Source organism: Aspergillus steynii (genome assembly GCF_002849105.1).
Source record: "Aspergillus steynii IBT 23096 chromosome Unknown P170scaffold_3, whole genome shotgun sequence".
In the NCBI taxonomy this organism is placed as follows: Eukaryota; Fungi; Ascomycota; class Eurotiomycetes; order Eurotiales; family Aspergillaceae; genus Aspergillus; species Aspergillus steynii.
In genome coordinates, this window is record NW_020194400.1 from 3,248,554 (window position 1) to 3,260,817 (window position 12,264).

The 12,264-nt window shown below is 51.4% G+C and overlaps 2 protein-coding genes across 2 annotated transcripts; both read left to right on the forward strand.

Moving 5' to 3' along the window:
* Positions 1-2,315: 2,315 nt before the first annotated feature.
* Positions 2,316-7,324, forward strand: P170DRAFT_474509 (kinesin-3 motor protein uncA; the record flags this gene model as incomplete). The annotated part of the gene is made up of 2 exons (XM_024853155.1): positions 2,316-2,379; positions 2,451-7,324. The coding sequence occupies 2 exons, from the start codon at positions 2,316-2,318 to the stop codon at positions 7,322-7,324; spliced, it is 4,938 nt and encodes a 1,645-aa protein (XP_024706264.1).
* Positions 7,325-8,082: 758 nt separating this feature from the next.
* Positions 8,083-9,829, forward strand: P170DRAFT_509017 (DUF821 domain protein). Its single transcript, XM_024854638.1, has 2 exons — positions 8,083-8,697; positions 8,801-9,829. The coding sequence occupies exons 1-2, from the start codon at positions 8,308-8,310 to the stop codon at positions 9,719-9,721; spliced, it is 1,311 nt and encodes a 436-aa protein (XP_024706265.1). The 5' UTR covers positions 8,083-8,307; the 3' UTR covers positions 9,722-9,829.
* The last annotated feature ends 2,435 nt before the right edge of the window (positions 9,830-12,264 follow it).

Below are 12,264 nucleotides of genomic sequence, written 5' to 3' on the forward strand. Positions count from 1 at the left end.
GATGGACCAGGACAACCGACCTCGTTTACGCCCGTACGGCCGGATTACCGGTACGGACGGTATTGGAAGGTGCTCGACTCGACAAGCTTGGGCCACCTGACGTCAAGTGATTCAGGCCCCACCCTCACCGCCGTTCAGCGTTTGCATGGGAAACTTCTTTGTATAGCACAACTGGCGCGCTGGATGTTATGGCTGGGAGGCGGGTTTCATTTGCTCTTTCCTTGGAAATGCAGGCGCCTGGAAGATGCAGGATCTGGGATCGGCCTAATGTAGTACAGTTTCCTGTCATCAATGTCACATCATACACATCAAAAGACATTTTCATGACCAGTCCAAACGAGGTGGCAGCGACTATGCATCCGAAGCAGGGAACGCCCTTCCAAAATCAGCGAACCTATCATGCTATGCTGTTGTTTCTTTTTTTCACTGCCTTGGACTTGATTGTGGTCTCTCCGATTTACGCGTCTTGGCTGATGCCATAGAGAAATACCATTTTGGTGCTCGGGAATAATAATAGCCTCTTCGCTATCATCCATGGCTCGTCTGTGATGGGACTACAGCATGGTCTTGCGTCGTGTTAATGCTGTGCTCAGTCAACTTCTAAGCGATGTGCCGCAGATTTCTTGTAGCCTCTAGGTATGCTCACTAGTAGTACTAGCATCACAGACTCGTGTCCTCTAAAGCCAAGAAGAAATATATAGCTGCATCCCGAGCGCTATAGATAACCAGAATTCTCTACTCCCACTCAACAAAACATATCGCTAAGTTCAACACTACAGAATCCGAATATTCCACAACAAGGGATATTAACAAATAATTATAAAGAATGCCGGAAATTAGCTCGAGTCCAGCATCGTATAATTGCTGACGAAATTCCTTACTACCTCCCCGAGGCATTAAGATTAAATAAACCGACTGTATGTCTACATCATATTGAGTCAGATCGCACATCGGAATAATGTCTTTGGGGCTCAATTTAATATCTATAGATTGACTATGGTTTCGTTGTGGATATTCTACGCCGGCGTAAACATCGTGCAACAAGCCTGTGCTAAATTCTCAATATATACTAGGCCATATCAGACCTTGATTTAGATGACAATGCCCGATAAGTGCCACTTATACAATAGTCGAGTTGTTCTGAAACAGATGCCAGTGTTGTACACCACCGGGTCTCTGATGGTCTTACAGTAAGCATAGTGTGTTTCATACACGAATGAACATAACTACGTTGCATTTCCAACACTCCGTGGACGACACAATAGATCTGGCCAACGTGATTGCGAAAGCAGAGCAACGCTGACAGTTAGTTAGTTACCCTCATGATGCTGACCAAGATCCGCAGATAACTGACCTGGTTACACGCAATTCTAATAGAGCCCGTGGCTGATGCAAGATAACGAAGCCAGGTGCTTTTAGAGCCATGAAGTAGGTTCTACCGATGTTGATCGAATGTACTCTACGAAGACGAACCGAAAGAAGGTCTTCTAGCTTCAAGCATCGCAGATTGTATCAATAAACCTCAATATCCTTATCTAATGATGAATTCTTGATATGGATGAATCAGCAACACCGCCATACCTCGAGGACTCGTACTGGAGACCTACCGAAACAGACGTTCTCATCAACAACCTCCCTGGCAATCAAAGAATCGCAGCCAGCGTACCTGCATATCTGTACAGATCACAATGACCAGTCCTAGAGGGACTAAATCATGATGAACGAATCGTCGCGACGGGAGTGGATTGGCCTGGGGAGGCTTACCTAATCCCGTCCTTCGGTCTCATGTGGCTTTTCCCGTGCCTGCGAGGGTCGGCCGGGCCTGGAGTCGATCGCTCACTGCAATATTACAATTTTCCCACCTCCTCTTCCCCCCTTCGATCCTCATCTGCCTCGAGCAGCTCAATAACTAATCAAATAGCGCGTCCGATCTAGTGGTACCTTGCATGGTCCCCCGATATTCTTATTGCAACTGGTCCTCCCCCCCCCCTGAACGCGCCCGGATCTCTCCTCAACACAAGACCGTATACATGACGTCTTTGTTGACATCCACCACCGACTCTCAATCGCCTCGAGGTTACACCGGACCGAGCAAATACTTACCCTTGAACCTGCTGTAACAGGGTCCCGGGGAACATTCATCCCGCGACACTGTAGGGCGGCGCTCTCCGAGGCGTTCGCGACTTTTGTGTTTTCCGGTCCAGACTAAACCCCCGCGGCCGCTTGCGCTCCTTTTTGCCCTTTCCCCTGGAAATCGAAACTCGTGCCGGTGGAGGCGGGTGAACGGCCCTCAAGTGTATGGGGAATAGGCCATCATGGCTCCTGGAGGTGGAGGAAATATTAAGGTGGTGGTGAGAGTTCGGCCTTTCAACAGTCGAGGTGAGTTCGTGGTGCTCCTCTTCACCCCCTTTTCGGATCCCCACTGACGCAATGAATTCCGTCTTCCCCAGAGAATGAACGTGGCGCAAAATGTATTGTTCACATGAAAGATACCCAGACCGTCCTCACGCCGCCACCCGGTGCTGTCGATAAATCACGAAAAGCCGCTGGTGGAAAGCAGGCCGTGGAAGGACCGAAAACGTTCGCCTTCGATAGATCCTACTGGTCGTTCGACAAGAATGCTCCCAATTTCGCGAGCCAAGATAACCTTTTCGATGACCTGGGTACGCCACTGCTGGACAATGCTTTCGGAGGCTACAACAATTGTATTTTTGCCTACGGTCAGACGGGTTCGGGAAAATCATACTCGATGATGGGATACGGCAAGGAATATGGTGTCATCCCGCGAATTTGCCAGTCGATGTTCGAGCGCATTACTACGATCCAGCAAGACAAGAACCTCGGATGTACGGTGGAAGTGTCTTATCTCGAAATTTACAACGAAAGAGTTCGCGATCTGCTGAACCCCTCGAACAAGGGCAATCTAAAAGTCCGTGAGCATCCGTCGACCGGTCCATATGTCGAGGATTTGGCCAAACTGGTGGTGCGCTCCTTCGACGAGATTGAGAACTTGATGGACGAAGGAAACAAGGCCAGAACGGTCGCGGCTACGAACATGAACGAAACTTCCAGTCGTTCTCATGCGGTCTTCACTCTTACACTCACCCAGAAGCGCCATGATGCGGAGACCTCGATGGACTCGGAGAAGGTCTCGCGAATCAGTTTGGTCGATCTTGCAGGATCGGAAAGAGCGAACTCAACCGGAGCGACCGGAGCGCGATTGAAAGAAGGAGCGGAGATTAACCGTTCGCTTTCAACGCTCGGTCGTGTCATTGCTGCTCTTGCGGATGTGGCTGCTGGCAAGAAGAAAAATGCGTCGATGGTGCCGTACCGTGACTCAATTCTGACATGGTTGCTTAAGGATTCCCTTGGAGGTAACTCCATGACGGCAATGATTGCTGCCATTTCACCTGCAGATATCAACTTCGAAGAAACTCTCAGTACCTTGCGATATGCCGACTCCGCGAAACGTATCAAGAACCACGCAGTCGTGAACGAAGATCCCAACGCACGGATGATCAGAGAACTTAAGGAGGAGCTGGCACAACTGAGGTCTAAGCTTGGACCGGCAGTGGGCGCGGGAGGTGCTGGTGGAGCGGCGGCAGCCGCAGCAGGTGGAGTATCTGTTGTTGAAGAATACCCACCGGACACTCCTTTGGAGAAGCAGATGGTTTCCATTCAACAAGACGATGGCAGCGTTACCAAGGTCAGCAAAGCTGAGATCGTGGAGCAGCTGAACCAAAGTGAGAAGCTATACAAAGACTTGAACCAGACTTGGGAAGAGAAGTTGGTGAAAACAGAGCAAATCCACAAAGAACGAGAGGCCGCCCTGGAAGAACTGGGAATTAGTATTGAAAAGGGCTTTATCGGACTCAGCACGCCCAAGAAGATGCCGCATTTGGTCAACCTGAGCGATGACCCGCTGCTCGCCGAGTGCCTTGTCTACAACATTAAACCCGGCACCACCATGGTCGGAAACATGGAACAAGGAGGCAATGTGGAGATACGATTGAATGGCTCTAAGATTATGCCTAACCATTGTACGTTTGACAACGTGGATAATGTTGTTACCGTTGTGCCAACCGAAGGCGCGGCCGTCATGGTGAACGGGTTACGCATAGATAAGCCAAAACGCCTCAAAAGTGGCTTTCGAATAATTCTGGGCGATTTCCACATATTCCGATTCAACCATCCCCAAGAGGCTCGGGCCGAGCGAGTGGAGCAGAGTTTGCTGCGTCATTCGGTTACTACGAGTCAGTTAGGGTCTCCAGCTCCAAACAAAACGCACGATCGCAGCTTGAGCAAGACCGGTTCGGAGATCGATGGGGACTCTAGTAGGGCTGATTCGCCAATGCCTTCGCAGCCCGGCCGTGAGTCTGATTGGTTTAATGCTCGCCGAGAAGCCGTGAGTGCTGTGCTGGGGCCTGATCACATTTCCCATATGCCTGATGATGAGCTGGATGCCCTCTTTGAAGACGTGCAAAAAGTTAGAAACACTCGCCGGGGGCTGACGGAGAATGAGGAGGACTCCGATTCGCTCAGCTCGTTTCCTGTCCGGGACAAATACATGTCTAACGGCACTATCGATAACTTTTCGTTGGACACGGCCATCACCATGCCGGGGACTCCCCGCCAGCAAGACGAAGATGAAGGACAAACCGGAGGTGATACGACGCTGCAGTCTGTACGCCAGGATATGCAGCGCCAGCTGGACCGACAGAAGGAGGAGTACCAGGATAAATTGAGGAATGCGGAGGTCTCATCGAGTCAAGGCACCGACGACATCCGCTCCGAAAAGACTCGGATGGAAGCAGCTCTGCGTACGGCCAAAGAAGAATTCGAGGAACAATTGAGAAAACAAAAGGAGGAGTTCGAGTCGCATATGAAAGATATGGGCCAACCGGTACCCAAGATATACGAGAATGGTTTTGAAAAACTGGACCCGAGGGAGATAGAGATTGCGAATTCGGTTTTCCGCCACTGGACGCAACAGAATTATGTCCGTATGGCAGAGAACGTGCTCCAGCACGCGTCTTTGCTGAAAGAGGCTCAGGTGATGAGCCAGATAATGGACAAGAACGTTGTTTTTCAATTTGCGGTTGTCGACCATGGACACAACATGGCATCATCTTATGACCTGGTTCTGAACGGCATATCTGGCGACGAGGATGTTGTACTCGATGAGACTAAGAAACCCTGCATTGCAGTGCGCGTAATCGATTTCAAGCAGTGCGTGATCCACCTCTGGTCCGTCGAGAAGCTCCAACGCCGTCTTCAAGCTATGCGTCAACTGCACCAGTACATTGACCGACCGGACTACATTCAACACTTCAAACTCGAAAACCCTTTCTCCGAGTCCTGCTCCCCACAGTATTCCCTCGTGGGTGATGCTGACATCCCCCTGACGGCGGTGTTCGAGACACGGGTTCAAGACTTCTCCGTCGAAATTACTTCGCCCTACACTCAGAACGTGATCGGTATCATCAGATTATCCTTGGAACCATCCTCAGCTCAAGCGCCATCTTCCACCCTGAAGTTCAACGTTGTCATGCGTGACATGATTGGTTTTGCTGAATGGGAGGGGACGGAGGTCCACGCGCAACTTTTTGTGCCGGGGATATCTGAGGAGGGAGGTGCTACTACCACCCAGATGATCAGTGGGTTTGATGAATCCCCTGTCCGCTTTGAAAGCGTTCACAGTATGAGCCTGCCGCTGTCCAGCCCACGGAGTGCGGCGTTGAAGGTTTGCGTGTATGCGAAAGTGACACCTATGCACATGGACAAGCTTCTTAGCTGGGACGACATGCGCGACTCGGCGGAACCGGCGCCCCAGAAACGCAAAACCCCACGCATCGCAGAGTCCGAATTCTTCTCGGAAGAACGACACGACGTTTTCGCCCGTATGCAGATACTGGAGCTGGCCGAAACCGGGGAATATCTTCCTGTCGAGGTGGTTCAAAGCAGCAGTCTTGATACAGGCACGTATCAACTTCACCAGGGTCTTCAACGTCGGGTCCTGGTAAATCTGACCTACAGCTCCACCGAGAGTCTTCCTTGGGACAACCTCACCCACATCCGGGCAGGCTCAGTGCGGTTGCTAGACCCCTGGGGTAAAATTCCGGACCAGGACCTTCAGACGCCGGATGTCCCTTTGAAATTCGTCCAGGAACCGATGGTGAAGGACAATGCGGATGGAACATCCAACGTTACGCTGATCGCCCAGTGGGACTCGAGTTTGCATGGGTCTCTCCTCTTGGACCGCGTCACTGCCGACAAGTATCGCGTGCAGGTAACGGTTCGGTGGGATCTCATCTCATCTCGCTTGCAGGACCCCGTGTCGTTCGATGTAGATTTGACGCTTCAAATCCAAAGTCGAACCTACGTGCGTCCACAGTCCATGTTCAAACAGTTTTTCAATTCGACTCGAATCGTGCATTCTACCGTTTGCATGTTCTCGGTGGCTGTTCGACCCGTGTCTGCCAAACGCGCCGCAGATCTTTGGCGCATGAACACCCAGAATGATTATGTGAAGGGCGAAGAGCTGTTGACGGCATGGTCGCCGCGCAAAGTCTCACTGGTGCGTGACTATATCGCAGCTCGTAAGCGACGCCGACGGGTTGCCGAATTGAATGCCGCCAAAGGAGCCCTCAGCGCAAGCAGCCTTGTGGCGTCCCCTCCACGGAGCGGCCGATCTACCCCCCTTCGCAGCCAGGAGAACTCAGAGCGCAAAGCGAAGCTGCTTCGGAAGTACGTTGATCTTTGGACTACGAAGACCGATCCTATCGAGGCAATCCTTGTCCGAAGCAATACGGAACCGCCGGATGGAGGTGCAGCGTTTGCCTCACGAACCCAACCATCCTCGGGCGATGAATCTAGTTCTATCTCTGACGAGGCATCACTGAAACCGCGCTTCATTGCAACCATCCAGACCCTTCCGAAGAATGCATCTTCCACGAAGAATGGATATCTTTTAACGCCCGACGATACCAACAGCCACTGGGTACGACGCTTTGTGGAACTTCGCCGGCCATACCTGCATATTCACTCTGTGCCCGAAGGCGATGAGATCAACGCTATCAATCTGCGATACTCACGCGTGGACCATGCTCCCGATTTTGCGCGCCTTCTTGATGGTCCAGGGGCTCGCGGTGAGAATGGCTCATCGCCCAAGGGACGGCCGAATGTTTTTGCGGTGTACGGGGCTCAGAACACCTTCCTCTTCGCGGCTCGTACCGAAGCCCAGAAAGTTGAATGGATTTTGAAGATCGACGAAAGCTACTTTAGTAGTAACGGGGGTAAGGCACCGATCAACGGGTCTGGATGATGTGCGCCACCACTTTTATTTTCTCGAGATCCACAGCGATCGATTAGGATTGGAACGACTTTTGCCGACGTTACGCAAGCGATGCCTTGAACACACGATGCTATTTTTCTTGCTTCATCGGTTGCATCGGAATGCTCCAGCTTTCACTTTTATTCTTCTCTACTCGCATGGTCGTGGGCAGGTGAGGCCCACATTACGTTCTTTCGCGTATTTCATCAGATCGAATTGTTTTTTGCGCCTTACCCCCAGGCCTGGAGTCTGTCTATCTTTTGTTGATCACCGTTTCCCTTCGTTTTGATATACTTTTGTGATTGATTGGTTTAGAGATACCCCCTGAATATACCTGCCCCTTATTACACATGCGATCTCCCTGTATATAGATGAAGCTACCCTCCCCTATCTGCAAAACATAGACGCGATCGGTCGGCAAGCGATGATATGAGGCCCTCTGTGTCCGCAGGCGGCGGTGGCCAATGTTTGTTGATTTTATTTTTCTTCAGAGTGAAGCTGAATGCAATCCGAGTGAGCCATTAGACATTAATTCTATTATTATCACGAGAAATTAATGGATTTGCAGTTAATCAATTGAATATTGCTATCTACTCCGCCTTGTAGACCGAGTGAGCAGGACTAATTGCTCCGTAATGATCTCATTGAATCAATGCACACCCGTTGCCATGGGAACCACTACAGCTTCAAGGCTGTCATGTCTGACCTTGTCACCCTCAACTGACATACCACATTATTCTTCTTATTTTGAACATTCCTATGCCTCTTTAGAGGATATTTTTACGGATAACGCTCCCAATCGACATGACATATTGATACATGAATTACAAATTGGCCTAAAGAACCACCGATAACGATCTACGAAGTATATGCCCGACGAAACCTCAATTTCAAACAACAACAACAACAACACCGTACCACACGCCTCCAATCCCACAATATACAGATATATATAAAGCAAACCATCCATCCCAATGCGCTGGACGCAACCCGCTCAGACCCAAAAATCATGGCTCCGCTTTCTCGGCATCGGCGCAACCCTGTCCTTACTGATCGTCGCATTCCTCCTCTTCCACGACCGCTTCTCCGCCTCAGCCACGAAATATATTCTGAAAACGACTGATAAGGCACCCCTGGAATGTCCCTCTGCGGTGACGAATACCACAGAGTGGGAGTTCCACGCCCTGAGAGATGCGAATGACCACGGTCTGTCGGATGAGCAATGTCGGGCGGCGTTTCCGAAGTTGTTTGTGGAGTTGGATAGGTCTGCGGAGGGGAGGATGGAGAGGAAGATCACCTCGAAGGAGGTGAATGGGATGTCGGTTGAGGATGGGATGGTTCGGGCGATTGTGCAGGATGGCGAGGTAAGTTCAGATTTGGTTTCTGGTTTTTGTTGCTCGAGGATGGTCATTCGATTGTTCTCCGACCAAGCGGTCTGCGATCCAAGCTAATGCGGTATCGCGATAGTTGTATATTGTCGACTTTGGCGCCATGCCGGCGACTTTCACTCGCGGCAAAGCGACCTTGAACTCGCTGCATCGCGCGCTGGCCTCGTTCCCTGACAGTCGCAACCTGCCCAACGTCGAATTCGTCCTGACGACAGAGGACTACAGCACCGGCGACGGTCCTATCTGGTCATACTCCAAGAAGGAAGAGGATGCGAATGTGTGGCTCATGCCGGACTTCGGATACTGGTCGTGGCCGGAGGTCAAGATCGGGTCGTACAAGGACATCCGGGCACGGATCGCCTCCGTCGACGACGGCGACTCACACGGCCAACATGGGCTTTCGTTCCAGGCGAAGAAGAAACAGCTCGCCTGGCGCGGCAGCGTGGCTACGAACCCGCAGCTGCGCGGGAAACTGCTCAAGGCGGCGCAGGGCAAGAGCTGGGCCAGCATCCGCGTGATCGACTGGGACGACGAGAACGATATCCGCTACAACCTGCTCCCCATGGAAGAGCACTGTCGGTACATGTTCCTGGCGCATGCGGAGGGGCGCAGCTTCTCGGGCCGCGGCAAGTACCTGCTTAATTGTCGGTCGGTGACGATTACGCACCACATGGAGTGGAAGGAGGCGCACCATGCGGCGCTGATTGCGTCGGGCCCGGAGGCGAACTATGTGCAGGTGCAGAATGACTTCTCGGATCTGGAGAAGAAGGTCGAGTTTTTGATTGATAATCCGGAGACGGCGGAGAGGATTGCGGAGAACGCGGTCAGGACGTTTCGTAATCGGTATTTGACTCCGGCGGCGGAGTCGTGCTACTGGAGGGAGTTGATTAGACGGTATGCGGACTCTTGTGAGTTTGAGCCGGTGCTGTTTGGGACGATGGAGGATGGGAAGACGATTGCGAGGGGGACGCCGTTTGAGACGTGGGTTTTGACCGGCTGAGGGATTGCATTTGATTTGGATATATGCTCGGTGTTGGGGAGTCTGTATGATGTTATGATTATGGTTATGGTTGTCTATACGCTCTGTACATAAAAAGATTCTATGAATATGCGACGATCTCATTAGGGCTCAGGAAGTCACTGTCGTTGTATCCCCAGGCATCCATTGCAACGTGACCTTCCTCTTCCAAGGCTCCCACTGCTCCTCTGCAACCTTCACTCTTCCTGCATCTCCAACCAGCACCATCTCCCACATCGACATCATCATGCATATTAGCCCCATAATGCTTCACATGGAATGCGTCGTGATCATGGACTCCATACCCCCCTTACTTGAACTGGCAACAGTCCAAGGTGAGCCACACTCGACCCCAACGCGGTGTCTCCAGATGAGCTCGAAACTCAAACTGATCCATATCCGATAGTTTCCGCCTATCATCAAGTCATTCCGGCGGCAGGGATATAATCTGACTGTACTAAGGAATGTCAATCCCTAGGGAGAAGGTCATGGTGCCCAAAGAAAAGAGAAGTCCAACGACCCGTGGCTCGGGCTCCCTCTTATGGATCCAATGGCGATTGAATTAAAGTGCGCACGAGGTGAATAGCACTAACTGACTAACTGACTAAGTTTGCCTCCCCGCACCGAGCCTTGCTGCCGAGAAACCCATACAGACTCAATAATGCGCTGAACTGAGCTGAGATTTTGGACGACGTCATGGAGCCATTCCTGTGGGGTAAAACCCAAGGAAAAGTCCGGGGTAACCTCGGCAGCGGAAAGGCTCACACGACCTTCTTTGTTAGATGGTTAAATCGCTCATCTGATGGAAAGATTGTCGACAAAGGGCAGGTTCTCTGGCCGTGGAAGCTGACTCAGTTTCCCTCGGTCCATCCCTTTTGAACGGACCACGGAACGGCTCCTATTTGCGATCTTCCATCTGCGGAAGATTTTCGTGTCTTGGCCCCGTCGAGGCATATTTTTGAGAGACGCGGCTAGACCGATTTTCCTCCGGATCTTAGGAAATAGCTCCGATCTAGTAAATTGTATCCCGCGGTTTAATGCCGAGACAACAAAGCCCCATGGAGCCCAATCCACCACACGCAAGGGGTGCAGGTCTGGAAAAAAGATAATCTGGCGAGATCTGCGCGCGGATTGACAGGTTACAGATGGGAGTGGGGTGAATCGAGGTCATGGACCCTGTCGACGGTCGGCTGGATTCGAGGATCTGCTTTATCGCGATTTGTCGAGTTACTCGAGTCGAGTCAACGTCGGCGTCCGGTGTACTTGTGTACCTCTTGATTCTTGATACGGGCATCAAGAAGCAGTGTCGTAAGTTGGCCTCACGGTTACGATTGGGCCAGAACGCCAGCAGCCGGATGCACAATGTGACATCACCAAATGACCCCCAGGGTCATGGTCGCTGGGGAACCTGACCCCGAACTTGGACCCGAACCTAGCCCCGAGCCAAGGAAACACGGCGTTTTGGAAGCGATCCCTTCCTGCCATGTGTCTGGCGCCTTATGGATGATCTGGTGTCTACCACTCATCGACCCGAACATTATTTGCAGTTTACGGTAGGAAGAATAGGGTGCACTGGCCTCCACGACTTGTACAGCCTCTCCGACAGTTGGTCACTATTTTCCGAAAAAGGGGACAAAGGTGGAGACATTCGACTCAAAATCGAATGGAAAAAATAGAAATCCGGGAGAAAAAGAAAAGAAAAAAAACAGTCGGCGATGAGATAAGAGATCACAAGCCGTGCATTCCTGCCAAGAAGAGCCAGTCTGCCTTTCGACCTCACGGCTTCCGAAGGCGTCTGACAAGACTCCGTTGGCACTCAGGTCAGATGTCTTGGAATTTTAATTTCAACGTGTATGACTGAACTCGGTTGACTGACTTGGTTGTAGTTCCTGTCAGCGAGGGGGGATTTGAGGGTCTCCTATCAGCCGACGGAAGATCCTCCTTGACCCAGGGAATGGGCCCAAAGAAAAAAAAAAGATAAAAAAAAGGGAAATAAGAGAGAAAAAAAAGGAACAAAGGCGTGACACATCCAAGAGACGAGGGCACAGCATATGCAGTGTGTGAGAAATCCTAAGAACTCTCAGGGGTGAGATCTGGTTTGTAGTAGCGGTCTGCTCTGCATTGCCCTTACGTCGCTTATCTGTTCTGCTCTCTTGATACTCTTGATCCACAATCCTCACCATGAAGGATCCAATACTGACGGATTCGTTACAGACTGAGGAGAATTCAGACATTTCAGACATGCTCCAGGGTAGCTGTTGACAGGACGGACAACCGGCATCCAGGGTCGTCACAGTTTGGCTCATCATGGCTCCCCACCAGGATCGACGCCCAACCAACACTAATGAACCTTCGACAAATCAGCATCGGTCCGAACCAAGGGCCATTCCCGCTTTCGGAAATATTCAAACACCCTGAAATCGTTTCGCACTCGCGCCACTTCGCCCACCGCCCGGCACCGCCGTGGTTAGGTTGATACTGTTTTTGAGTAGGCCAGTCACATCGAGTCAGTCACTCGCCTTTCA